At 56.4% G+C, this 26,873-nt stretch overlaps 4 protein-coding genes across 5 annotated transcripts; 3 read left to right on the top strand and 1 right to left on the bottom strand.

Moving 5' to 3' along the window:
• Positions 1-2,421: 2,421 nt before the first annotated feature.
• On the top strand, positions 2,422-7,751 carry PRX (periaxin). Its single transcript, XM_065655222.1, has 5 exons — positions 2,422-2,480; positions 2,832-2,919; positions 3,380-3,488; positions 3,560-3,723; positions 5,921-7,751. The coding sequence occupies exons 2-5, from the start codon at positions 2,914-2,916 to the stop codon at positions 7,514-7,516; spliced, it is 1,875 nt and encodes a 624-aa protein (XP_065511294.1). The 5' UTR covers positions 2,422-2,480; positions 2,832-2,913; the 3' UTR covers positions 7,517-7,751.
• Positions 7,752-8,911: 1,160 nt separating this feature from the next.
• On the top strand, positions 8,912-10,963 carry HIPK4 (homeodomain interacting protein kinase 4). The gene is made up of 2 exons (XM_065655093.1): positions 8,912-10,237; positions 10,826-10,963. The coding sequence occupies exons 1-2, from the start codon at positions 8,912-8,914 to the stop codon at positions 10,961-10,963; spliced, it is 1,464 nt and encodes a 487-aa protein (XP_065511165.1).
• Positions 10,964-11,075: 112 nt separating this feature from the next.
• On the bottom strand, positions 11,076-17,261 carry PLD3 (phospholipase D family member 3). 2 transcript variants are annotated; one of them, XM_065655149.1, is made up of 11 exons: positions 17,027-17,261; positions 16,338-16,388; positions 15,569-15,711; positions 15,316-15,499; positions 15,105-15,225; positions 14,897-15,024; positions 14,553-14,753; positions 13,215-13,354; positions 11,708-11,873; positions 11,531-11,630; positions 11,076-11,463 (listed from the first exon to the last, which is right to left on the bottom strand). In XM_065655149.1, the coding sequence occupies exons 1-11, from the start codon at positions 17,051-17,053 to the stop codon at positions 11,261-11,263; spliced, it is 1,464 nt and encodes a 487-aa protein (XP_065511221.1). In that variant the 5' UTR covers positions 17,054-17,261; the 3' UTR covers positions 11,076-11,260. The 2 variants fall into 2 exon arrangements, with proteins under 2 accessions (XP_065511221.1, XP_065511223.1); XM_065655151.1 differs by lacking the exon at positions 16,338-16,388.
• A 37-nt stretch (positions 17,262-17,298) lies between these two features.
• C37H19orf47 (chromosome 37 C19orf47 homolog) lies at positions 17,299-25,140 on the top strand. Its single transcript, XM_065655143.1, has 9 exons — positions 17,299-17,372; positions 18,264-18,318; positions 18,490-18,577; positions 19,278-19,392; positions 21,411-21,492; positions 21,593-21,706; positions 22,378-22,524; positions 22,765-22,835; positions 23,288-25,140. The coding sequence occupies exons 2-9, from the start codon at positions 18,300-18,302 to the stop codon at positions 23,753-23,755; spliced, it is 1,104 nt and encodes a 367-aa protein (XP_065511215.1). The 5' UTR covers positions 17,299-17,372; positions 18,264-18,299; the 3' UTR covers positions 23,756-25,140.
• The last annotated feature ends 1,733 nt before the right edge of the window (positions 25,141-26,873 follow it).

Here is a 26,873-nt window from a genome sequence, read left to right on the forward strand (position 1 = left end):
TCCCCCCCCCGCCGCCTTAGAAACAGAATTTGCGGTTTTGTGCGTTTCTCCGGGTTGTTTTAAGCGGTTGAGGTGGGAGCAGGCGACCCTTTTGGTCCCGGCCTACCCGGTAGTCTGAGCTTAACTCCTGTCATAGAAGCATAAAAAGGCGGGAAACTATTTATGAAGTTATTGTTCCTTCAGAAAATGGAAGAAAATGGGGAATTGAATGTTTGGGGGGGGGTTTTGGGGACCCCTGGGTGTTTGAGGGGGGCCCTGCAGCACCCATGGGTGTCTGGGGGGGTTTTGGGGACCCCTGGGTGTTTGGGGGTCCCTGCAGCACCCATGGGTGTTTGGGGGGGTTTTGGGGACCCCTGGGTGTTTGGGGGGGTCCCTGCAGCACCCATGGGTGTTTGGGGGGGTCTTGGGGACCCCTGGGTGTTTGGGGGGTCCCTGCAGCACCCATGGGTGTTTGGGGGGGTCTTGGGGACCCCTGGGTGCTTGCGGGCGCCCTACAGCACCCATGGGTGTTTGGGGGGGGTTTTGGGGACCCCTGGGTGTTTGGGGGGTCCCTGCAGCACCCATGGGTGTCGGGGGGGTTTTGGGGACCCCTGGGTGTTTGGGGGGGCCCTGCAGCACCCATGGGTGTTTGGGGGGGGGTTGGGGACCCCTGGGTGTTTGGGGGGGCCCTGCAGCACCCATGGGTGTCTGGGGGTGTCTCAGGGACCCCTGGGTGTTTGGGGTCCCCTGCAGCACCCATGGGGGTTTTGGGGACCCCTGGGTGCTTGCGGGCGCCCTACAGCACCCATGGGTGTTTGGGGGGGTGTCTCAGGGACCCCTGGGTGTTTGGGGGGGCCCTGCAGCACCCATGGGTGTCTGGGGGGGCGTTGGGGACCCCTGGGTGTTTGGGGGGGCCCTGCAGCACCCATGGGTGTCTGGGGGGGTTTTGGGGACCCCTGGGTGTTTGGGGGGGTTTTGGGGACCCCTGGGTGTTTGGGGGGCCCTGCAGCACCCATGGGTGTTTGGGGGGGTTTTGGGGACCCCTGGGTGTTTGGGGGGGCCCTGCAGCACCCATGGGTGTTTGGGGGGGTTTTGGGGACCCCTGGGTGTTTGGGGGGCCCTGCAGCACCAATGGGTGTCTGGGGGGGTTTTGGGGACCCCTGGGTGTTTGGGGGGGCCCTGCAGCACCCATGGGTGCCAAGGCTCGGGAGTGGGTGCTGCCGAATTCCCCAGGTTTCTCCCCCCCCATCAACGGTCCCATTCACCCGCCCACCCATGGGTGCTGCTGGGCTTTGCTGAGTCAGCGCATTGCTCGGCTGCTTGAGGGGGGAACCCAGGCGTCCGGGAGGCCCTGGTTGTGCTACGGGGGGGGCCCAGGGGTGCTTTGGGGGTCCCACAGGGCGGTCACAGTGTCCCTGTGTCCCCCATATTGTCCCCGTGTCCCCCATATTGTCCCTGTCCCCCCCAGTGTCCCCATTGTCCTTGTCCCCCCCATATTGTCCCTGTCCCCCCCGCAGTGTCCCCCAATGTCCTTGTCCCCCCCATATTGTCCACGTCCCCCCCAGTGTCCCCCAATGTCCTCGTCCCCCCCATATTGGCCCTGTCCCCCCCCAGTGTCCCCCCCCAGTGTCCCTGTCCCCCCCAGTTTCCCTGTCCCCCCCTAGTGTCCCTGTCCCCCCCATATTGTCCCTGTTCCCCCCACTGTCCCCATTGTCCTCGGCCCCCCCATATTGTCCCTGTCCCCCCCGCAGTGTCCCCCCCATTGTCCCTGTCCCCCCCATATTGTGCCTGTCCCCCCCATTGTCCCTGTACCCCCATATTGGCCCTGTCCCCCCCAGTGTCCCCCAATGTCCTCGTCCCCCCCATATTGTCCATGTCCCCCCCAGTGTCCCCCAATGTCCTTGTCACCCCCATATTGTCCCTGTCCCCCCCGCAGTGTCCCCATTGTCCTTGTCCCCCCCATATTGTCCCTGTCCCCCCCATGTTGTGCCTGTCCCCCCCATTGTCCCTGTACCCCCATATTGTCCATGTCCCCCCCAGTGTCCCCCAATGTCCTCGTCCCCCCCATATTGTCCATGTCCCCCCCACAGTGTCCCCCAACGTCCTCGTCCCCCCCATATTGTCCCTGTTCCCCCCCAGTGTCCCTGTCCCCCCCATATTGTCCCTGTTCCCCCCCAGTGTCCCCGTCCCCCCCCAATGTCACCACTCTCCATCCCACACAATTTTCCGCTGAATCCCCCAAATTCCCCAAATTCCCTTTTTTATTTGGGGGGGGGGGTGTGACAAACCCATGACAAGGAACCTCTTGTGTCCCCCCCCGCCCACGCCGAGGGGGGGCGACATCTGGTGACATTTGCTGAGTCGGCGTGGGCTGGAGCGCCCGGACGCCTGGGTCCTCTTTTAGGGGGGGCCCGGATGCCTGGGTCCCCCCGGTTTTATGTGCCCCCCCCCCAAGCAGGGACGTCCCAGGAGAGCGGCGGAGCCGGAGGGAGAGGCTGCAGGTTTTGGGGTGCAGGGGGGGCCCCCCATAGGGTTGGGGGTTTTTTTTTGGGGGGGGGGGCAACTAGGGGGGGTCTGGGGAGAGAAATTGGGGGGGTCTAGGGGGGAATTGGAGGGGGTTTGGGGGGGGAGATGGGGTTTTGGGGTGCAGGGGCCCCCCCAACTGCAGGGGGAAATTTGGGGGGGTTGAGGAGAAATTGGGGGGGTCTGGGGTGGGAGAATGGGGGTTTTTGGGGGGACAGTGGGGGGGTTGGGGGGACAATTTGGGGGGTTTGGGGGCGCAATGGGGGTTTTGGGGTGAAATTCGGGGGCTGTAACGGGGGGGGTGGGTATCTGTCCCCCCCCATTTTCAGGAGCGGAGGCACCAGCTGTGTCACCCCCCGGACCCCAGTGTCACCCCCAGGACCAGGGGACCCTCCTTGTGTCCCCCCCGACATGGAGGTGAGGGACAGATCCTGCCCCCCCCGCCTTGTCCCCCCGCTGTCCTCCCTTGTCCCAAATTGTTCCCCCTTTGTCCCCCCACTATCCCTCCCCTTGTGCCCATTGTCCCCCCCTTGTCCCCAATTGTCCCCACCCCTTTGTCCCCCCACATTTCCCCCGCCTTGTCCCCCATTGTTCCAAATGTCACCCCCCTTGTCCCCCCACTGTGCCCCCCTTGTCACCACCTCCATTGTTCCCACCCCATTGTCCCCCCCATATTGTCTCCCCCCTTGTCTCCCCATTGTCCCCCCCATCCTCACCCCCATTGTCCCCACCCCATTGTCCCCCCATATTGTCCCCGCCTTGTCCTCCCCATTGTCCCCCCATTGTCCCCACCCCCATTGTCCCACCCCCACTGTCCCCCCCATATTGTCCCCCCACATTGTCCCCACCCCATTGTCCCCTCCCATTGTCACCCCAGGAGGAGCTGGACACGTCCCCCTCCCGGGGGGTGGCCGGTGTCACTGTCACCCGTGACCGTCACGGCCTCATCGTCACCCAGGCGCCCAAATCCCTGCGGCTGCGCCCAGGTGGGGACACCCCTGATCCCGCCGTGTCCCCGGGGGGTGACACTGCGCTGACCCCCGCCCTGTGCCCCCAGGGGACCGGCTGCTGAGCGCCCGCGTGTTCTTCGAGGGGACCCCCCCCGAGGAGGTGACGCGGGTGCTGGAGGGGGCCGGGGGCTGCCGGGTGTCCCTGCGCGTGCGGCGGCCGGTGACAAGGGACACGGGGGACAAGGGACAGCGCGGGACGGTCACCAGGCTGGTGGGGCCCTATGGATTTGGCGGGGTCCCTATGGATTTGGGTGGTCCCTATGGATGTGGGGGAATCCTATGGGTGCTGGGGGTCCCTATGGGTGCTCGAGGGGTCCCTATGGAGGGTGACACAGGTGACAAGGGACAGTGGGGGACAGTGACCAGGCTGGTGGGTCCCTAGAGAGGGTCCCTATGGATTTGAGGGGTCCGCATGGATTTTTTGGGGGGTCCTATGGGTGCTGGGGGTCCCTATGGGTGCTGGGGGGTCCCTATGGAGGGTGACACAGGGGACAAGGGACACGGGTGACAAGGGACAGCAGGGGATGGTCACCAGGCTGGTGGGGCCCTATGGGTGGTCCCTATGGATGTGGGGGGTCCTATGGGTGCTGGGGGGGGTCCCTATGGAGGGTGATAAGGGACATGGGGGACAAGGGACAGGGTGGGATGGTCACCAGGCTGGTGGGGCCCTATGGATTTGGCGGGGTCCCTATGGATTTGGGGGGTCCCTATGGATGTGGGGGAATCCTATGGGTGCTGGGGGTCTCTATGGGTGCTCGAGGGGTCCCTATGGAGGGTGACACAGGTGACAAGGGACAGTGGGGGACAGTGACCAGGCTGGTGGGTCCCTAGAGAGGGTCCCTATGGATTTGAGGGGTCCGCATGGATTTTTTGGGGGGTCCTATGGGTGCTGGGGGTCCCTATGGGTGCTTGAGGGGTCCCCATAGAGGGTGACACAGGTGACAAGGGACACGGGTGACAAGGGACAGCAGGGGATGGTCACCAGGCTGGTGGGGCCCTATGGGTGGTCCCTATGGATGTGGGGGGTCCTATGGGTGCTGGGGGTCCCTATGGAGGGTGACACAGGTGACAAGGGACAGTGACCAGGCTGGTGGGTCCCTAGAGAGGGTCCCTATGGATTTGAGGGGTCCGCATGGATTTTTTTGGGGGTCCTATGGGTGCTGGGGGTCCCTATGGGTGCTGGGGGGTCCCTATGGAGGGTGACACAGGTGACAAGGGACATGGGGGACAAGGGACAGCGGGGGATGGTCACCAGGCTGGTGGGGCCCTATGGATTTGGCGGGGTCCCTATGGATTTGGGGGGTCCCTATGGATGTGGGGGAATCCTATGGGTGCTGGGGGTCCCTATGGGTGCTCGAGGGGTCCCTATGGAGGGTGACACAGGTGACAAGGGACAGTGGGGGAAGTGACCAGGCTGGTGGGTCCCTAGAGAGGGTCCCTATGGATTTGGGGGGTCCCTATGGATTTTCTGGGGTGTCTTATGGGTGCTGGGGTTCCCTATGGGTGCTCGAGGGGTCCCTATGGAGGGTGACACGGGTGACAAGGGACAGCAGGGGATGGTCACCAGGCTGGTGGGGCCCTATGGATGGTCCCTATGGATGTGGGGGGGTCCTATGTGTGCTCAGGGGTTCCCTATGGGTGCTGGGGGTCCCTATGGACTTGGGGTGATTGGGGAGTCCCGATGGATTTTGGGGGTGTCCCTATAGATGTGAGATGCCGGGGGGCCCCTATCAATGCTGGAGGGTCCCTATGGACGTGGGACATTTGGGGGAGTCCCTATGGATTTCTGGGGGGTCCCTATGGATGGGGGGTGAATACTTGGGAGTCCCTGTGGATTTTGGGGGGGTTCCTACAGATGTGGGACATTTAGGGGCATCCCTATAGATGTGGGACGTTTAGGGGGGGTCCCTATGGATTTTGGGGGGAGTCCCTATAGATGTGGGGTGCTTGGGGGGTCACTATGGGTGCTGGGAGGTCCCTATAGATGTGGGACGTTTGGGGGTGTCCCTATAGATGTGGGGGTGCTCAGGGGGGTTTCTATGGGTGCTTGGGGGTCCCTAAGGATTTTGGGGGGGGTCCCTATAGATGCTGGGGTGTCCCTGCAGATGTGGGGTACTTAGGGTGGTCCCTATGGATTTTGGGGTGTCCCTATAAATGTGGGGTGTTCAGGGAGTCCTTACGGATACTTGGGGTGTCCTTATGGTTTTTGGGGGGTCCCTATAGTTGTGGGGTGCTTGGGGGGGCCACTATGGGTGCTGGGGGGTCCCTACGGATGTGGGACTTTCGAGTGGTCCCTATGGATTTTTGGGGGTGTCCCTATGGATGTGGGGGTGCTCAGGGGGTCTCTATGGATACTTGGGGGTCCCTACGGATTTTTGGGGGATCCCCATGGACTTTCCCCCCCCCAGCTCCCCAAACTGCTGTCGAGCCGCATCGTCGCTGAACCAGCCCCGAGCGTCACCGAACCGGCCCCGACTGTCCCCAAACCGTCCCCACCTGCCCCCCCGCGCCGCGTGACGGTGAAGGAAGCGGCTGCCGGCAAAACCGCGGCCATGGCGTCACCACCAGCCACCCCGGAGAGCCCCCGCGACGCCCCCAAAGTACCAGAGGGACCTGGAGCCGCTGCCAAACGTCCCCAAATTAACGCGGGAGGTGGCGCCGAGCGCAAGGACGGGGCGACCAAACCCAAAGCGCCGGAACCCACGTTCGGCGCCATTCGCGTCCCCTCCATCGCCATCGCTGTCCCCAGCGCCGCCGTCGAGCTCGTCCCCGAGTTCGGTGCCGCCAAAGCGGAGGCGCCGGCGCGAGTGGAGCCGCGGCCGAGCTTCCCGGCGCCACCAGCCATTGACATCGCGGTGCCGCACGTGGAGCTGGGCCTGGCGCTGCCGGACGCGCCCGCGGTGCCGCCCGCGGTGCCGCCCGGGTTCGCCGAAGGGCTGCGCAAGCTCAGCCTGGAGCTGGAACCCACTGCGGCGGTGCCGGCGCTGGAAATCGCCCCCCCGGTGCCGGTGCCGCTCAGCAGGGACGGCAAAGCCAAAGCTGCCAAATTCACCCTGCCACGGGTCGGCTTGGCCATCGCCAAATTCAAAACGGGCGGCGCGTCCCCCCCAGCATCACCTCCGGCATCTTTAGAACCGGTTTTAGCACCGGGTGGCGGCGTCAAGCTCAAAATCCCCAAATTGTCCCTGGCGCCTTTCGGTGACAGTGACACTGGGACGAAGCCGCGGCCGCCGCGCTCGGGGGGGTCATTACCCAAATTCCTCGCCGGGCCGGAATCGGGTGCTGGGGTGAAATTGCCCAAATTCGGAGGATCCAGCCCTGATATCCGTGGCGGCGGCAGCGGCACCAAAACGCTGCGGCGCGGCGGGAGCGCCGAGAGTTTGGTGCTCGCCGCGGTGGGGAGGAAGGTGACAGAGGGTCCCGGCGCCACGTGGTTGAAGGCGAAGGCCAAGGGGGCGCAAGCGCTGACCCCCCAATTCACCGCGGGTTTTGCCGCCAAGCGCCGGGACCGTCCGCTCGACGGGAAGATGCCGAAACCCTTGAAGGTGCCAGCGTTGGAGTTGGCACCGCCGGGGATGGACGAGAGCGGCGAGAAGGAGGCGGGACAGCGTTTCGGGGTGAAATTGCCCAAATTCGGTGCCGGTTTGGCTGGGTCGGTGAAGGTGAAGGAGAAAGGAGGCGCTGAGCCGGGGGGGGATCCTGTTGGGTGCGTCAACGGTGAAGCCCAGGGCAAGATTTGGCGGTGGGTGCCCAAAGTGGGGTTCACCCCCCCGGAGGCGCCCAAAGCTCGGCCTAAAGCGGGGTCCCCCCCGGTGTCCCCTAAAACCCGGCCTAAGGTGGGGGTTGCCCCTCAGGGCTCCCCCCCAAAGCCGCGATTCCCCGACGTCGAGCTCTGTCCCGATGCGACGGTGACGACCGCGGTGACCCCGAAATTCCATTTTGGGGGGACCCCAAAATTCCAGCTGCCCAAGCTGGTGCTGAGTCCCCAGCCCTGCGAGTGGTGACGCCCCCGAGCACGATGGGTTTTGGGGACCCCCTGAGCAAATGACGGGGCCGCAAAGCACCGCTCGCTCCCCAAAACCCTCTTGAACCCCCCCAAAAAACCCCAATTTGGCTTTTTGTGGGGAGGAGTTTGCAGCGCTTTTTTTGGCCAGTTTTTGCCAGTTTTTCATATTAACTGGGGAAGGTGGGGCACAACCCCGACCCTTTGGCTTTTGGCTCAGCTGGAATAAACATTAACCTGCCAAAAAAACAAGCTCTGAGTGGCTCTGTGGGGTTTGGGGCACTTAGGATGGGTTTTAAGGGGCTTAGGATGGCGTTTGGGGGGCTTAGGATGGGTTTTAGGGGGCTTAGGATGGGTTTTAGGGGGCTTAGGATGGGTTTTAAGGGGCCAGGGATGGGTTTGGGGGGACTTGAAATAGATTTTGAGGGGTTTAAGGAACCAGGGCTGGGCTTTAGGGGGCTTAGGATGGGGCTTGAGGGGCTTAGGATGAGTTTTGGGGGGCTTGGGATGGGTTTGGGGGCTTTTAGGGGCCTTAGGATGGGTTTTAAGGGGCTTAGGGTGGGTTTTGGGGCTTTTAGAGGCCTTAGGATGAGGTTTAAGTGGCTTAGCCAGAGCTGGGTTTTGGGGGACCAGGGGTGGGTTTTGGGGGACCAGGGTGGGTTTTGGGGGGCTTAGGATGGGTTTAAGGGGGCTTAGGATGGGTTTTGGGAGGGCTTGAAATAGGTTTTAAAGGACCAGGGCTGCGTTTTAGGAGGGTTAGGATGGGTTTCAGGGAGGTTAGGATGGGGTTTGGGGCTTTTAGGAGCCTCAGGATGGGTTTTGTGGGGGCCAGAGCTGGGTTTTGGGGGACCAGGGGCGGGTTTTGAGGGGCTTAGGATGGGTTTTGGGAGGGTTAGGATGGGTTTCGGGGGTCTTAGGATGGGTTTAAAGGGGCTTAGGCTGGGTTTTGGGGCTTAGGCTGGGTTTTGGGGCAGTTTGTCATGGGTTTTCAGGTGATGTGATGGGTTTTGGCGGGGCCGGGGCTGGATTTTAGCACATTAGGCTAAGTTTTAAGAGGCTTAGGCTCAGTTTGGGGGCTTTTAAGAGCCTTAAGTTTTAAGGGGCTTAGGATGAGTTTTAGGGGGCTTAAGCTGGGTTTTGGGGGGCTCAGGCTGGGTTTGGGGGCTTAGGCTGGGTTTGGGGGGGGTTTGTGATGGGTTTTCAGGTGATGCGATGTGTTTTGGGGGGGCCTGGGCTGGATTTTAGCGCACTAGGCTGAGTTTTAAGAGCCTTAGGCTGGGTTTTGTGGCCCCAAGCCCCGGCCCAGCCTGCACAGTCGCCGTCCCCAACAGAACATTCCGTCCCGGCGACGCCGGAACCCTCGTGCGTCCCAAACCCCTCCGGGGACGGCGACACCATGGGGACATTGGCCGTGGGCACCGAGCACTACAACGTGGTGGCCACGGTGGGCAAAGGGACGTTCGGCGAGGTCGCCCGGGGCCGGCGCACGAGCACGGGCGAGATGGTGGCCATTAAAATCCTGCGTAACGACGGGCACGGCGGACACGTGGCCAAGAACGAGCTGCGTTTGCTGCGCGCCTTGCGCCGCGCCGGCGCCGACCGGTCGCACGTCGTGCGGTTCCTCGAGTCCTTTGGAGACGCTTCCCGCACCTACTTGGTCTTCGAGCTCCTCCAGCAAAACCTCTTCGACTTCCAGAAGCAAAACAACTTCTCGCCGCTGCCCGTCCGGCACATCCGCACCATCGCCACGCAGGTTTTGGTGGCGCTGGTCAAGCTGAAGGAGCTTTCCATCATCCACGCTGACCTCAAGCCGGAGAACATCATGCTCGTCGACCACGCGCGGTTCCCATTCCGCGTCAAACTCATCGATTTCGGCTCAGCCAGCGTCTTCGCCGAGGTTCGCCACGTCGAGGACCCGTACATCCAATCGCGCTTCTACCGTGCGCCGGAGATCCTGCTGGGTTTGCCGTTCTGCGAGAAGGTGGACGTGTGGTCGCTGGGCTGCGTGTTGGCCGAGCTGCACTTGGGTTGGCCGCTCTACCCTGGTGCCGACGAGCACGACCAGGTGCGGTACATCTGCTCCACGCTGGGGCTGCCGCGCAGCGAGCTGCTGCGGGTGGCGCGCAAGGCGCCGTCGTTCTTCTGCCGCGTACCGCATCCCGCTGGGTCGTGGCAGCTCAAAGCACCGGGCGAGGAGGCGCCGGCGCGGGCGGAGAGGAGGAAATTCGTCTTCTCCTCGTTGGACCAGTTGGCCGTCGTCAACATCCGCCCGGCGCCGGATCCCAACCGCGAGGCGCTGGCCGAGCGCTGCGACCTGCGCGGGATGGTGGAGCTGGTCAAGAGGATGTTGACGTGGGACTCGCACAAGCGCATCGGCCCCAGCGCCGCGCTCAGACATCCCTTCATCTCCCTGCAGCAGCTCAAGGCCAGTTTCGGGGCCACCGGCTACTACCGGGTTTGCCAAGAGGATTTGAAAGCGTCTCGGATCGTCCCCAGTGTCCAAAGTGCCGTCGAGAAGATGGAGGGGCTGAGGTTGGGAGAGGCGGTTGGGGACTATCACCAACGGGACGGTCGCCGAGGGAACGGAGGCGGCAGCGCATGGAGCCGGCAGCAGCGCCAGGGCGGCGAGGGCGGGAGCTCAACGGTGCCGGGGGGACGCGAGAGGTGGCTCCGTGGCACGGAGCACGGAGCCGGACGGCCGCACGTGGCACCCGATGGGCAGGTACGGGTAGGGGGACACCAGGGGACAGGGGGGTTTGGGGTCCCTGGTGTCCCCAAATCTTGGGTGCTGAGGGTCCCCATGTCCCCAAATCACGGGTGCTCAATGTCCCTGGTATCCCCTAATCTTGGGTGCTTGGGGTCCCTGGTGTCCCCAAATCTTGGGTACTCGGGGTCCCTGGTGTCCCCACGTCATGGGTGCTTGGGGACATTGGGTGCTTGGGGACCCTGGTGTCCCCAGATCATGGGTGCTCAGTGTCCTGGTGTCCCCAAATCTTGGGTGCTCAGAGTCCCTGGGGTCCCCATGTCACAAGTGCTCGGGGACATTGGGTGCTTGGGGACCCTGGTGTCTGCTAATCTTGGGTGCTCATGGTCCCCATGTCCCCAAATCATGGGTGCTCAGTGTCCTGGTGTCCCCAAATTTTGGGTGCTCAGGGTCCCTGGGTGCTCAAGCTCCCTGGTGTCCCCAAATCATGGGTGCTCAGGGTCCCTGTGTCCCCATGTCATGGGTGCTCAATGTCCCTGGTGTCCCCAAATCTTGGGTGCTCATGGTCCCTGTTCCCCCTCCCACGGGTGCTCCTCTCCACCGCAGAGACCCCTGGTGACGCCGTGTGACTCCGACCCCCCCGGTGTCGCCCCCGTCCCCGAGGACAAACCCCGGGGACCCGCCTGGGACCCTCCCGGTGTCACCGGCACCCAAAGCCCAGCGCCAAACCAGCAGCACCGCTGAGGCCCCAGAAACCGCCAAAACTCACCCAAAACCTTCCTCCTCCTCACCTCCCGCCGCCAAAAACGCCAGTGGAGGAGAACGTCGCCAGGACGGGCTGCACCGCGCACTCCCGGCACCATTTAATAAATCATTTACTGACAGCCGAGCGTTTGGTCTGACTCTTTGCCGGGATGGCGTTCGGCATCGTCCTCATCCCCTTGCCTCAATTACAGTGGCATAAAATCCACCAAAACCTCGTTTTTTCTCTCGTTTTTTTTTTTTTTCTTTCTTTGCGGCCGGATCCGGCGCAACCGGCACTTACGGTTCACGGGAGCCGCAGACGTTCTCCCAGCGCTCGGTGTCGCCGATGTCCACGCTGTACTGGGAGCTCCAGTCCCGCTCGAAAACCCCCTGGAGCTGCTCGCCGACGGTGCTGGCGCCGCCTCCGCCCCCCGTTTGCTTCACCACCAGCGCCGACCCCGCCGTCCGCTCGAAATAGTCACCGGACCAGTTGGACGTGCCTGTAAAAAGAGATTTTTTTCAGTAAAAACTCAAAGAAACAGCCCCCAAACCCGCCCGTATACCCACCGATATACGCCGCCTTCTCCGTCACCATGTACTTGTTGTGGTTGACGCGGGCGTAGGGGATTCGCGCTTGCGCCGCGCTCGCCGGCACCACGAAAAGCCGCTGCGGCGAAGGGAAAATACCGTCACCCACCAAAAAAAGCCACCGACCGGTGCCGCCGCGGTCGGCGCGGTACCCACCACCTCCACGCTGTAGCGGGTGCGGTTGTCGGCGAGGGCGGCGAGGGACCGGAGGAAGGGGAACATGGCGGCGCGGCTGTGGCGCCAACAACCCGCCAGCAGCCGCACGGCGACCCCGCGCTCGAAGGCAGCGGCGCGGAGGCGGTTGTCAATGGCCGGCCAGAATCTGCGGGGGGAACAGCAGAGAATGGGAGAATGGCCGGGGTTGGAAGGGACGCACAAGGATCATGGAGTTTCCCCTCATCAAAATCTCCTCAGGGCTCAAAGTGGCCCCAAAATCACCTCAGGGCTCCAAATGGCGCCAGAATCACCTCAGGGGTCAAAATGGCGCCAGAATCACCTCAGGGTCAAAATGGCGCCAGAATCACCTCAGGGCTCAAAATGGCACCAGAATCACCTCAGGGCTCAAAATGGCGACAGAATCACCTCAGGGTCAAAATGGGACCAGAATCGCCTCAGGGTCAAAATGGCCCCAAAATCACCTCAGGGTCAAAATGGGACCAGAATCACCTCAGGGTCAAAATGGCGCCAGAATCACCTCAGGGCTCTGAATGGCACCAGAATTGCCTCAGGGTCAAAATGGCCCCAAAATCACCTCAGGGTCAAAATGGCCCCAAAATCACCTCAGGGTCAAAATGGGACCAGAATCACCTCAGGGTCAAAATGGCCCCAAAATCACCTCAGGGCCCAAAATGGCGCCAGAATCACCTCAGGGCTCCAAATGGTGCCAAAATCACCTCAGGGCCCAAAATGGCGCCAGAATCACCTCAGGGCTCAAAGTGGCCCCAAAATCGCCTCAGGGCTCCGAATGGCGCCAGAGGGGTGCCAGGGTCACCTCATGACAAGACAGACCTTGTCCCAGGTGCAGAATCTGGCACTTGCCCTTGTTGAACCTCCCGCGGTTGGCGATTGCCCAGTTCTCCGGTTTCTCCAGATCCCTCTCAGGGCCTCTCTGCCCTCCAGAGTGTCGACAGCTCCTCCTCATTTTGTGTCATCAGCAAAATTTCTGAGCGATCCCTCGAGTCCTGAGTCTAAATCGTTTATAAAGACATTGCAGAGCGCTGGGCCCAAGATGGATCCTGTGGTGACCGGTCAGAGCCCGACATGACCCATTGACTAGAACCCTTTGAGCCAATTGAGAAACACCGCCAAAATTTTTACTAAAATCCCAAAGGATCACGACGCCGCGCTGGCTGCGTCGTCCTTCAGGCGTTTTTCAATAACTCCCAGAATAACCCCAAAAGGAGTTTGGCAAACGGGGTCACGGTTGGGGGTACGAACCCTCTCGTCCAGGAGAATATTGTGAGAAACGCTATCAAAATCTTTACCAAAATCCCAAAAGATCCCATCGACAGGTTCCCTTGGTCAACTGGGCGCGTACACTTGTCGCAGAACAAAATTAAGTTTGACAAGCAAGACTTTCCCCTCAAGACCTCGCGCTGGCTGCGTCGTCCTTCAGACGTTTTTCAATAACTCACGAATTTCGGCAAACGGGGGGAGTACGAACCTTTCGGGGCGGGAGAACTCGGTGGTGGGGAGGTAACTCATGACGGCCACGTCGATAAATTCGGCGGCGGCGTCGATGACGCCGAGGAGGGCGGCGAGGTCGGCGGTGCGGCCGGCGGCGCAGAGGGGCGGCGGCGAGCTCTGCCGAAATCAAAATATCCGCCTTTAATTAAACCCCGTGGGTTTATTCCATAAACACGACAACCGGGGCGAGCGACCGGGAGCTCTCGCTGCTAAAAACTGCCTGAGTGGCAACGATTTTTAACTAATTGCTGATAATTACTAACTTACTGATCAGTGATTAGTATTAATTACCAATTTAAGTTTTATATCGGTCATTTAGTGTAAGGAAACGGGGGCTAAATAGAATTAATTACCTCAAACTATAAGGCCGTGCGGTTTTTAATACCATACCCGCCTCACGTGACTTAGCGGACCAAATTTGCAGAAATCTTAAGCTTTACGCTGGAAAGTTCTGCTCGCGTTTACCAAAATTGTGTCTATTTAATGAAAACAAAAGTGGTTGTGGTGAATATCTGAGAGATGAGGCCTGGTTTGGGCACTTTATTGAGAGAAATGGAATGTGCTCAGGTAAAATGAGGCCTTCAAGGCCTACACGAAGCTACAGGCCATCATGGACACCTGGTTTTTGGACTTTATTGAGAAAAAATGGAATGTACTCAGGTAAAATGAGGCCTTCAAGGCCTACACGAAGCTACAGGCCATCATGGACACCTGGTTTTTGGACTTTATTGAGAAAAAATGGAATGTACTCAGGTAAAATGAGGCCTTCAAGGCCTACACGAAGCTACAGGCCATCATGGACACCTGTTTTTTGGACTTTATTGAGAAAAAATGGAATTTACTCAGGTAAAATGAGGCCTTCAAGGCTACATGAGGCTACAGGCCATCATGGACACCTGGTTTTTGGGCTTTATTGAGAAAAAATGGAATGTACTCAGGTAAAATGAGGCCTTCAAGGCCTACACAAAGCTACAGGCCATCACGGATGTACAAGACAAGGCCTGTTTTGCACTTTATCGAGAAAAAAATGAATTTATTCAAGCGAAACGAAGCCTACATGAAGCCACAGGTCACCATGGACACCTGCGAGATGAGGCCTGTTCTGCATTTTACCGAAAAAACCCATAATTTAGGCATAATAAGGCCCTACAGAACCATTTTGGTTGGAAGAGACTCTCGAGATCATCGAATCCAACTGTTAACCTCATTAAATAATTAGTGAACTTTGCCATCGAGCTCCGTCAAGTCGTGGAGTGACCTAAAAAGGGCAAATCCCTCATCCGCAGCCACCAAACGGCGGTGACTGCGGCCGTACCGAGAAGTAGACGGCAGCGTCGGTGCCGTTGAGCTTCAGCTCCAGCGGCGTCTCCGCGTTGAAGGCGGTGGAATAATTTGCCGGCCACGGCACCGGGACGGTGGCGCCAGGGACGCCAAGAGCCCAATACGCTTCGAAAATTTTGCCCAAATCTTCGGCCAAGCAGCTGCAGTTGTAGACGGCGGCGCCGAGCTCCTTCACCTGCGGAAAACGCGGCGTTGGGACCCACCAGGCGGTGCCGCCATCGCCTGAGTCTCATCTTACGGCAATCGATGGTTTTGGGGCTGTTCGGCGCCATTTTGGGGCCGTTTGGAGCCGTTTTGGTGCCGTTTGGAGCCACTCACCTGCGTCAAAGACCTCCAGTCCATGTTGGCGCTCCCGACGTAGAGATGGGCACCGTCGACCAGCCAGAATTTGGTGTGCAACACGCCGCCGGTGAGCCGTGGCATGTCCACCACACGCACCGCAGCACCTGCGCGGCCAAAACGTGCGTCTTTCGCGCTCAAAACGCCCTCAAAAGACCAAATCTGGGGGGTTTTTGGTGTCACTCACCGCTCTGCTCCAGCGCTTGGAGGTCGTTCAATGGGGATTTCGCCGCCGGGCGGCTGACGGCAATTCGGACGGCGACGCCGCGGCGGGATAACTGGAGGAGCTCCTTCAGGATTTGTTCACCCTGAATTGGCAAAAAAAGTGGTGGGAATGATTAAAAATGGCGCGAAAGCGGGGGATAGAACCGGGTTTAGCGCCCAGACGGGGCGCGGACCTGGGCGGCCGAGGGTTCGTGCGTCCCCGTGTCCTCGTTGGTCATCGTCCAGTAGAAGGAGGCGACGTCCAGGCTGTGGGTGACGGTCCCCAAAAGGCTCATCCAGGTGGCGAACGTGGAGGGATTCGGCACAAAAGCATCGCCGAACGTCATCCCCTCTGGGATGCTCTCGGCCAGGACGATGCTGTGGGGAGAATTCGGTGACAAAAAGTCCACGGGGAGCGTCACCCACGTCCCCAATGAGTCGGCTTACCGGCATGTGTCACCGCAGGACGCGGCGTCACCGGCATCACCGGCGGCATCACCGCGGAGGGCGGAGCTCAGGCGGACGGTGACGACGATGACGAAGGTGACGACAAAGAGCGGGGGGACAACGGCGCAGAGCGACGCGCGGCGCTGGGTCATCGCCCCCAAATTAAGGGATTGATTCATTTAAGGGATTGAAAACGACCCCAAAATGGAGGAATTAATTAATTTGTGGAGGTAAAGTTACCCCAAAATTAAGGGATTAAATAATTTAGGGGATTTAAAGCCACCCCAAAAAGAAGGAATTAGTTAATCTGGAGGATTTAAAGCCACCCGAAATGAAGGAATTAGTTCATTTATTGCCCTAAGTTACCCAAAATGAAGGAATTAAATAATTTAGGACATTTAAAGGCCCCCAAAATTAAGGAATTGGATCATTTAGAAGAATTAAGGGCCCCCAAAATTAAGGACTGAATTCATTTATGGATACAAAGTTACCCACAATGAAGGAATTAAATAATTTAGGGGATTTAAAGTCACCCCAAAAGAAAGAATGAGTCAATTTATGGGTGTAAGGTTACCCAAAAATAAGGAATTAAATAATTTAGGACATTTAAAGGCCCCCAAAATTAAGGAATTAAATCGTTTAGAAGAATTAAAGGCCCCTCAAATTAAGGAACGAATTAATGTATGGCTGTAAAGTTACCCCAAATTAAGGAGTTAATTAATTTAGGGGATTTAAAGCCACCCCAAATTTTGGGGGGGGGGGGGGTTACCTTGAGCAGGAAGCGGGGGGGCTGCACCCCACAGTCCTCCTGGGGGTCCAGCTGGGGGAGACACACAGAGAATTGGGGTGGGGGACCCCAAACCTGGGTGCCCTCCCCCCATATTGACAGGGCTCCCCATGGGGTACAGGGGCTTGGGTGCCCCAGTTTGGGGTTTCTGGGGTTTTGGGGTGTCCCAGTTTGGAATTTGGGGGGTTTTGGGGTGGTGGGGTGGCCCAGTTTGGGGTTATCGGGTTCTGGGGTGCCCCAGTTTGGGCTTTTGGGGCGGCCCAGTTTGGAATTTGGGAATTTTGGAGGTGCTGGGGTGCCCCAGTTTGGGGTTTTGGGGGTTTTGGGGTGCCCCAGTTTGGGTTTGGGGTGCTGGGGTGGCTCAGTTTGGGGTTATCGGGTTCTGGGGTGCCTCAGTTTGGGGTTTTGGGGTGTCCCAGTTTGGAATTTGGGGGTGCTGGGGGTGCTGGGGTGCCCCAGTTTGGGGGTTTTGGGGTGCTGGGGGAGTGCAGGAAGCTCCGGGGTGCCCCAGTTTGGAATTTGGGGTGGCCCAGTTTGGGGTTTTGGGTTTTTTTGGGGTGCCCCAGTTTGGGTTTTGGGGTACTGGGGTGGCCCAGTTTGGGGTTTAGGGTGCTGGGGTGCCCCAGTTTGGGATTTTGGGGCAGCCCAGTCTGGGGTTTTGGTGCCATTACCTGTTTGTAGGTGCCGTGGGGCTTCATCCCGGCGCGATGCTGGAACACAAAGACCAGGGACACGTTTAGGGCCGAGTTTAGGCCCCGGTTTAAGACCAGGCCAGGTTTAGGATCCCCCCCGGAGCTGTTCCCAGAGCGTCCCTCTGGGTGGCGCGCTCGCTCCTCCAGGCGCTCTATGGTCAACTTCCCCCTTTCCCGCTTCGGCTGCAGCCGCTGCCTAGAGCGGCCCCTCGCCCCATAGGCGCGCTGGGGTGAGGTCACTTCCGGCGCTTCGTGAGGTCTGCTTCCGGTCGGGCCCGGGCCGGCGGGCCGGTGGGCCGGTGGCGGCGGGATGGGGCGCGGGGAGGTGAGGACAGGGGATGTGGGGCAGGATGTGGGGCAGGAGAGGGGCTGCGGGGCTAAAGAGGGGGTGTGGGGCAGGAGGGAAGGGGAGGGGATGTGGGGCAGGCGGATCTGTGGGGCAGGCGAGAAGGGAGGGGGGCAGGCAAGGGTTGTGGGGCAGGAAAAGGGAACAGGAGGATTTGTGGGGCAAGGGGGGGCAGGATGTGGGGGTGTGGGGCAAGGGGAGGGGGCAGGAGGATCTGTGGGGCAGGAGGATCTGTGGGGCAGGAGGAGGGTCGGGGGATGTGTGGGGCAGGAGGAGGGATTGTGGGGCAAAATGGGGGGCAGGAGGGAAGGGGAAGGGGTGTGGGGGGGCCGGGAGGGTGTGTGAGGCAGGAAGGTCTATGGGAAAAGGGGAGAAATGGGGAGGGGATGTGGAGCAAGAAGGGGGGCAGGAGGAAGGGGGGTGGGGCAAAATGGGGGGCAGGAGTGGGTGTGGGGCAGGAGGGTCTATGGGGAAAGGGGGAGGGGATGTGGGGCAAGATGGGGGGCAGGAGAGGGTGTGGGGCAGGAGGGAAGGGGAGAGGGTGGGGGGGCACAGGAAGGTATGTGGGGCAGGAGGGTCTGTGGGGAAAGGGGGGGAAGGGGGATGTGGGGCAAGAAGAGGGGCAGGAGGAAGGGGTGTGGGGCTAAAGGAGGGGCAGGAGGATCTGTGGGGCAGGAAGAAGGGGTGTGGGGCAAAATGGGGAGCAGGAGGGAAGGGTGTGGGGGGGCCAGGAGGATGTGTGGGGCAGGAGGGTCTATGGGGAAAGGGGGATGTGGGGCGAGAAGGGGCGCAGGAGGGTTATGGGGCAGGAGGAGGGTTATGGGGCAGGAGGGAAGGGCCCGGGGGTCCCAGCGGCTGCTCGCCCCCCAGGCAGCTCCCAGTGCCCCCGCATAGCCCGGGCCCCCCATGGCGTCCGTCACGATGGGTGAGTGACACCCCCCCAAAACCCCCACATCACCTCCAAATTGGGTATTTTTACCCCTCAACCCGCCCCTGTTTTCCTCCCGTTTCATCCCACAAACACCCGCAATGAGACAAACCCCCCACTCTCCTTGCTTTATTTCATATTTATTCCCTTTTTTCCCCGTTCTTTCAGCCACGTCCGAGTGGATCCAGTTTTTCAAGGAAGCCGGGATCCCCCCGGGCCCCGCCGTCAACTACGCCGTCATGTTCGTGGACAACAGGTCAGCGACAAGGGGGAAAAAACACCCTAAAAAACCCTGCGTGCAACGGGGAGCAGAGAAATAAATCAATTAACCCCCTCTTTGATTAACCACATTAATTATTCCCCCTGCGCCGAGCTTATTTTTATTTTTATCGCTGGTTTTACGCCATTTTTTCCTTTTTTATGGCCAAAAATTTGGTGTTTTTCCTTTTTATTTCACATTAATTCCTTCTGTCTGGTCATTTTTTCCCTTTTTATGACCAAAAGTTGGATTTTTTCTTCTTTATTTCCCATTGGAGCACCTCCCCAGGTCATTTTTTCCCTTTTTATTTCCCGTTAAATACCTCTCCTAGGTATTTTTTGCCATTTTATAGTCAAAAAAGTTGGGTTTTTCCGTTTTATTTCCTCTTCTGGTCATTTTTCCCCTTTTAACTTCCCATTAAACTCCACATCCTAGGTCATTTTTTCCCTTTTTATGACCAAAAAGTTGATTGTTTTCCCTTTTGTTTCACATTAAATCATCCCCTCCGCTCATCTTTTCCGTTTTTATCATCAAAAAGTTGGTTTTCTTTTTCATTTTTATCGCTGTTTTTATGAGGGCGGCGCTGGCCGAATCCAAGTCGGGGATATCGCGGCACGTCTCTCTCGGGGTTTTAATTAATTGCGGCTCGTAATTAGGGGGACGCCTCATTAAGCTGGGTCTTTTCCTCCCCGCTCAGGATCCAGAAAAACATGTTGCTGGATTTAAACAAGGAAATTATGAACGAATTGGGCATCACGGTGGTGGGAGACATCATCGCCATCCTCAAACACGCCAAGGTCGTCTACCGGCAGGTGCGGAAAAAGGGTTAATTAGGCAGAAATTAATTAGGCGAGAATTAAACCCCCTTAATCAGGCAGAAATTCAACCCCCTTTGCGCATCTGGTGAGAGATTCGTGCAACTGGAACCACAAATAACGAGGTTTATTGAAGCAACAGGTGTGAGTTCGTTTGGATTTCTGGGGAGAAAATGCACTGGCTGCAAAAAAAAAAGCATTTCTGTGGCAAAAAACCACACCTTAGTTGCACAAAATACAGTTTTGTTGCAAACCCCACAATTTTGTGGCAAAAAAAAGCACTTTCGTTGCAAGAAAATGCACTTTCGTTGCAAGAAAATGAACTTCAGTTGCAAAACAAAATGCACTTTTGTTGTTTCCTTGATTTGTCAGTGATGGTATTCTCCCAAATTTTATATGAAATTATAAATTTATATAATTTAAAAATTATTTTATATGAAGTTATAGAAAATACCCCATTTTTAGGGTATTTTATGCTATTTTCTTTATTTATGCGGTACTCGAGTGCCTCTACTCATCCATTCATTATCGGTTGGTGTAAAATTATCATGCTTTTGCTTCAGAAGTTTAAATTTTACAAAATCCAGTGAGAGAGGTGGTTGTATTTTGTGGGTTTTGTGCTGTAATGAGATTATAGCAAACAAAATTCATCCCCAGGGTAAATTTCACCGCATGTTTCCTCTCGATAATTGCGCCTTCGATTTATGTCAATAATTTATCCCCTCCCTCAGTGATTATCCCAAAGGTGAAAATCACAGAATCACAGAATTTTAGGGATTGGAAGGGACCTCGAAAGATGAGGAAAACCCAGGTGAGGTTACACAGAACCAGGCGGGCTGGAATGTCTGCAGAGAAGGAGACTCCACAGCCTCCCTGGGCAGCCTGGGCCCGGCTCTGGCACCCTCACCGCGAACAAGTTTCTTCTCCTGTTCAAGCGGAACCTCCTGTGTTCCAGTTTGCACCCACTGCCCCTTGGCCTGTCACTGGTTGTCACCCAGAAGAGAGAAAATCACCTCAGGGCTCAACATGGCGCCAGAATCACCTCAGAGTCAAAATGGCGCCAGAATCACCTCAGGGTGAAAATGGCGCCAGAATCACCTCAGAGTCAAAATGGCGCCAGAATCACCTCAGGGCTCGAAGTGGCACCAGAATCACCTCAGAGTCAAAATGGCACCAAAATCACCTCGGGGCCAAAATGGCGCCAGAATCACCTCAGGGCTCAAAGTGGCACCAGAATCACCTCAGGAGTCAAAATGGCACCAGAATCACCTCAGGGCTCAAAGTGGCACCAGAATCACCTCAGGGTCAAAATGGCGCCAGAATCACCTCAGGAGTCAAAATGGCACCAGAATCACCTCAGGGTCAAAATGGCGCCAGAATCACCTTGGGGCCAAAATGGCGCCAGAATCACCTCAGGGCTCAAAGTGGCACCAGAATCACCTCAGAGTCAAAATGGCACCAAAATCACCTTGGGGCCAAAATGGCGCCAGAATCACCTCAGGGCTCAAAATGGCGCCAGAATCACCTCAGGGTGAAAATGGCGCCAGAATCACCTCAGGGCTCAAAGTGGCACCAGAATCACCTCAGGGCTCAAAATGGCGCCAGAATCACCTCAGGGTGAAAATGGCGCCAGAATCACCTCAGGGCTCAAAGTGGCACCAAGATCACCTCAGGGCTCAAAGTGGCACCAGAATCTCCTCAGGGCTCAAAATGGCACCAAAATCACCTCAGGGTCGAAATGGCGCCAGAATCACCTCAGGGTCAAAATGGCGCCAGAATCACCTCAGGGCTCAAAATGGCGGCCCCAGGGGAACCAATTTTGAGTTTTTTGGCCTCGATGCAAGACTCTACGCTCGCCCTTATTCTATTTAATTCAATTTTTCCCACCCAACTCTTGAGCCTGCCCAGGTCTCTGGATGGCAGCACAGCCTTCCAGTGTCAGCCGCTCCTCAGGAAAATTGGAGGGATAAACCAATTTTGGTGATTTTTTTTTTTTTTTTTTTTTTGTACCTCAGGAGATGTGCAAAGCGGCCACGGAATCGCTCAATCCCAGCTCGCCGAATGTTCAACCAGATTTTCGCCGTAACGCCAACAGCGGTGAGCCCGGGGGGAGTTGGGCGGGGTGATTAAACCCCCTCGTTTGATTAACGAGGTACGTTAATTAGCTTAAAACCAGCGTTTTCCCGCCGTTTCGCAGCCGCCAGCCGCATGATCGCCAACAGCCTGAGGCGCGAGTCGCCGCCCGCCCCCCAGAATCCCCCCCGTGCCTCCAAAATCTCCATCACCGTCTCCAACAAACTGGCCCGAGCAGGTAGGGAGACACATCCCCCCAAAAATGGGGGGTTTTACCTTTTTATTTCACATTAAACGCCCCATCCCACGTCATTTTGTCCCTTTTTGGCGCCAAAAAATGGCCCTTTTTATGACCAAAATGTTGGTTGTTTTCCCTTTCATTTCACATTAAATCCCTTCTCTGGTCATTTTTTCTTTTTTTATGACCAAAAAGTTGTCTTTTTCTGTTTTATTTCCCATTAAATAACCTCTCCTGGTCATTTTCCCCTTTCAATTTGCCGTTAAGCACCACATCCCAAGTCATTTTTTCCATATTTGTCACCAAAAATTGTTTTTTTGTTTCTCATTAAATGTTCTCCCCCCCAGTCATTTTTTTCTTTTTATTGCTAAAAAGTAGTTCTTTTCCTATTTATTTCCCCTTAAATGTCCCCCCTCAACCCCACCGAGTGATTTAAACAGCAACTTTGCATGCACCTTTTACTTTTTTGAGCGAATTACACAACATTTTACCTCAGAATTTACAGAGAAACACATTTGCGGGGTGGATTTGTGACAGAAAAAACGTTTTAAATTGCAAAAAAGGGAGATTTCCAGTTACAATTCTGAACTGGGCCACAGGAAGAGGCCGCCTGGAGGATGGGTTTTGTCAGAAAAAGAGCTTTTCTGTCCTTTTTTTTGTCATTCCCTCAGGTTTATGCGACTCAGTGGACGGAAATCCGGCGATTCCGGTGAAACGGCGGCGGGTTACGGCAGAAATGGAGGGAAAATACATCATCAACATGCCCAAGGGCACGACGCCGCGCACCAAGAAAATCCTGGAGCAACAAGCGGCAAAAGGTCCAAATCTTTATTTTTTCCCTTCCAAAAGCCCCAATTTAACAAACCCCAACGACGATTTTCATACTCTGGGTAGAAATTGTGGGTTTTTGAGGATATTTTAAACATCAAACGTCTGTTTGAGGGGGAGGACGACGGGGACGTGCGGCCGCTCGCGCATTTTTTATCTGGTATATTTTATTTTTCATTTTTTAAGGCGATCTCCCCCCAAAAAACCCTTAATTTTCTCAAAAAATACAGGTTTGCAGAGGACGTCGGTCTTTGAGCGGCTGGGAGCCGAGGCCAAAGCCGACACGACGACGGGAGCGAAGGTGAGACAACAAAAAAATCTTGAAATAACCAGAAAAATGGTGCAGAAACACCAAAAAAACCCAGGATGGAGCTGTGGGTCCATTCTCATCCTTTTTTGGGGCGTCCAGAAGTATTTTTTTCTCTCCTCTGGAGGCAAAAGGCCAAATAAACGAGTTTTTTACTCTTCTCTGGAGGCAAAAAAAAGACAAAGAATTTTTTTCTCCCCTCTGGAGGCAAAAATCTCTTTTATTTGGGGGACCCAGGAGGATTTTTGGGGCATCCAGAAGGTTCTTTTCTCTCCTCTGGAGGTAAAAATCTCTTTATTTGGGGGATCCAGGAGGTTCTTTTCTTTCCTCTGGAGGCAAAAATCTCTTTTTTTGGGAGACCCAGGAGGTTCTTTTCTCTCCTCTGGAGGTAAAAATCTCTTTATTTGGGGGATCCAGGAGGTTTTTTCTCTGTCTTTGTCCCACAGCCCACGGGGGTGTTCAGCAGACTGGGTGACACGTTGGGGGCTGACGGTGACAAAGCCACTGAGAGCGACGACGACTGTTCTGTCCTACAATACGCCGGTGTCTTAAAAAAACCTCCTAAACGGCCCCAAAAACCCAGCACCGAGCCGGGAGGGACTGTCAAGGCCAAAGCCACCAGTTCGGAAGCCAAAACTGTCCCCGTCGCCACCAAAACCCAGCGCCTCGCTCGCCGCCCAGCGCCAAAAATGCCCCTGGGGGTGCCAAAAATCGGCATTTTCGGTGGCGCGGTTCAATCACAAGACGACGACGTCACCAGCACAAAGGATAAAAACACCCCGGAATTTCGGGTGACCATTAAAAGGACCTGGGGAAGCGGGAAGGTGACCAGCACCAGCGACAGCCCCGGCGCCCGCATGGACAACGCCGGCGCCGTCAGCGTTTTCCAGCGGTTGGGGAAAAAAACGGATTAATCGCCACGGTTTTCGCCTCATCCCCACATTTTTTCACCTCGTCCTGATGTTTTTGGCCTCATCCCAAGACTTTTTGGCCTCATCCCAAGACTTTTTTGCTTCATCCTGACATTATTTGCCTCATCCCGACATTTTTTTTTGCCTCATCCCGACATTTTTTTTGCCTCATCCTGATAGTTTTCACCTCATCCCAACACTTTTTCACCTCATCCTGACGTTTTTCACCTCATCCCAAGACATTTTCACCTCATCCCAAGACATTTTCACCTCATCCCAAAACATTTTCACCTCATCCCAAGACTTTTTCACCTCATCCCAAAACATTTTCACCTCATCCCAAGACTTTTTCACCTCATCCCAAGACTTTTTCACCTCATGCCAACGTTTTTCTCCTCATCCCGACGATTTTCCCCATCATCTCGACGTGTTTCCTCCTCATCCCGATTGTTTTTTGCCTCATCCCAATGGTTTTTTGGGGGAAAACCAGCTTTTCCCGCTGGATTTCCCCATCCTCCCAGCAACTATGAGGCCAAATAGTCGCTACCAGCACCAAAACCTCTATTTTCCCCACAGTTTTTCCCTCTACTGCAGGTTCTTCCCTGGATTTCGGGATTTGGACCTGGGAAACGCCATCCATAGGGTTTTCTTCCCTATTTTTTCCTCTTTTGTTTCTTTCTCGCTGCGGATTCTGGATGTTTAAGGATTTCAGAGCAGCCTCCCCAAAAAATACAGCAAAAACTTCCAAAAAATCCTTCCATGGGGGCTCAAAAAACCCCAAAATTGCCTTAATTTAAGCGACGCCTTCAACCTGCCGCTTGTCACTGGGGACTCGAGCTCATCCCACTGGGGGATTGGACTGAAATTATTTATTTTCCCCCCAAATTTCCTTCTGATGATGTCACCAGGGGTTGCTGCAAACCCCCCAAAAAACTTTTTTCACCCCAAAATAAAGACCATGGGGCCGGCGGCGGCCGCGGGTGAGTCAGGGCCGTCCAGGTGAGTCTTTTTAAGAAGAAAAACTACTAATTTCTTCTCTTTACCCTATTTTGGGAGGGGTTTTGTTGCGTTTCGGGTGGGTTTTTTTGCTGTGTGAAAACGAGTGGGTTTTTTTTCCCTTCCCCCCGCCCCGATTTTTGGCTTTTTTGTGTCACCCGCCGTCGCCGCGGGGGGCACTTTTTTTGCAATAAAGCGTGGAAATGGCTCTAATTAGTGTTAATTAACGCCCTCCCCCATTTTGTGAATGGGGCCCCCCTGCAAAACTGGAGCAGCTCGGTGCACCTATGGGTGAGGGGGTGCGGATGCCTTATGGGCATTAAGCATCATCACCTCCTTGGGTAGAGAGAGCGCAAATTTACAGAAATTTAATTAAATATATATATATGTAAGGCCTGTATCTAGTGGAGTCCCTCAGGGGTTGGTGCTGGGACCAGCGCTGTGCAATATATTCATCAACGACTTGGGTGAGGGGATAGAGTGACACTCACCCCGTTTGCTGGTGACACCGGACTGGGAGGAGCGGCTGACACCGGAGGCTGCGCTGCCATCCGGAGACCTGGGCAGGCTGGAGGGTTGGGCGGGGAGAAACTCCATGGAATAGAACAAGGGCGAGTGTACAGTCTTGCATCGAGGCCAAAAAACCCAAAATTGGTTCCCCTGGGGCCGCCATGTTGAGCCCTGAGGTGATTCTGGCGCCATTTGAGCCCTGAGGTGATTCTGGCGCCATTTGAGCCCTGAGGTGATTTTGGTGCCATTTTGAGCCCTGAGGTGATTTGGGGCCATTTTGAGCCCTGAGATGATTCTGGTGCCACTTTGAGCCCTGAGGTGATTCTGGTCCCATTTTGACCCTGAGGTGATTCTGGCGCCATTTTGATCCCTGAGGTGATTTTTGTGCCATTCTGAGGCAGTTTGGGGGTCTCTCCCTTGTTCTCCTCCCCTCTGCTCTGCCCTGGTGAGGCCGCATCTGGAATATTGTGTCCAGTTCTGGCCCCTCAGTGCAAGGACAGGGAACTGTTGGGAGCCCAGCGCAGCCACGAAGATGCTGGAGGGAGTGGAGCAGCTCCCGTGTGGGGAACGGCTGAGGAGCTGGGGCTCTGAGCTGGAGGAGAGGAGACTGAGGGCTGACTCATAATGGGGATCAATATGGCAAGGGGCAGTGCCAGGAGGATGGAGCCAGGCTCTTCTGGGTGACAACCAGTGACAGGCCAAGGGGCAGTGGGTGCAAACTGGAACACAGGAGGTTCCGCTTGAACAGGAGAAGAAACTTGTTCGCGGTGAGGGTGCCAGAGCCGGGCCCAGGCTGCCCAGGGAGGCTGTGGAGTCTCCTTCTCTGCAGACATTCCAGCCCGCCTGGTTCTGTGTAAGCTCACCTGGCTGTTCCTGCTCCGGAACAGATGAGCTTTCGAGGTCCCCCCCGACCCCTGACATTCTGTGATTCTATGTCACTCATCGCACCCCGGACTACTTCCTATATAGAGATTTTAGACCTGTACAGTATTGCTGTGAGCCATATGTCGACCTAAAGAAAATGGAAAGAGCAACAGTAACTCCAAAGTGTCAGAAAATATTTCACGTTCAAACTTGTTTTCACGTGGACCAGAAGACGTGCCGTTTTCAAATACAAACCCTCTTGTCATCAACAGCTGTGGCCACTTCAGAAGGAACCAGTTCGTCGCATGCTGAAGCAACATTGTTGGTCAAGAAACCCGTTTCTGGCGTAGCACTATTTGTATTTGATTTTGCTTTCTCTGAGAGACTGCAAATAATGAGATGTAGATATTAACACCTCATGAATACATTTAACTTTCCATTTAGCTATAGCTTTATTCAGCATGACTGTAGATAAGGGTAGCAGCAAACAATCGTTGAAGCTTAAAGAACGTTTTTAAAATAAGCACCGAGGCCTCGTATTTTTTCTGAAACTGTTTTATTTTCAGGGAATACTGTTTAATTTTAATTATCTTGCAAAAACCGGAGCACCTTCGGTGCACCTATGGGTGGGGGGGTGCGGAGGCCTTATGGGCATTAAGCATCATCACCTCCGTGGGTAGAGAGAGCGCGAATTTATGGAAACTTAATTAAATATATGTAAATGAGCGGGAGGAGGCGGCGGGGCGAGGTG

The sequence above is a fragment of the Caloenas nicobarica genome, chromosome 37 (genome assembly GCF_036013445.1).
Source record: "Caloenas nicobarica isolate bCalNic1 chromosome 37, bCalNic1.hap1, whole genome shotgun sequence".
Lineage (NCBI taxonomy): Eukaryota > Metazoa > Chordata > Aves > Columbiformes > Columbidae > Caloenas > Caloenas nicobarica.

Coding starts and splice junctions, on each gene's coding strand:
- HIPK4 (XM_065655093.1), top strand. CDS start 8,912: ATGGGGACATTGGCCGTGGGCACCGAGCACTACAACGTGGTGGCCACG. Junction 10,238..10,825: donor ACGTGGCACCCGATGGGCAG/GTACGGGTAGGG, acceptor TCTCCACCGCAG/AGACCCCTGGTGACGCCGTG.
- C37H19orf47 (XM_065655143.1), top strand. Junction 18,578..19,277: donor GTCATGTTCGTGGACAACAG/GTCAGCGACAAG, acceptor CTCCCCGCTCAG/GATCCAGAAAAACATGTTGC. Junction 22,525..22,764: donor GGAGCAACAAGCGGCAAAAG/GTCCAAATCTTT, acceptor CAAAAAATACAG/GTTTGCAGAGGACGTCGGTC.
- PRX (XM_065655222.1), top strand. Junction 3,489..3,559: donor ATCCCTGCGGCTGCGCCCAG/GTGGGGACACCC, acceptor CTGTGCCCCCAG/GGGACCGGCTGCTGAGCGCC. Junction 3,724..5,920: donor GCGGGACGGTCACCAGGCTG/GTGGGGCCCTAT, acceptor TCCCCCCCCCAG/CTCCCCAAACTGCTGTCGAG.
- PLD3 (XM_065655149.1), bottom strand. CDS start 17,053: ATGAAGCCCCACGGCACCTACAAACAG. Junction 15,226..15,315: donor ACGAACCCTCGGCCGCCCAG/GTCCGCGCCCCG, acceptor TTGCCAATTCAG/GGTGAACAAATCCTGAAGGA. Junction 14,754..14,896: donor ACTGGAGGTCTTTGACGCAG/GTGAGTGGCTCC, acceptor CGTTTTCCGCAG/GTGAAGGAGCTCGGCGCCGC.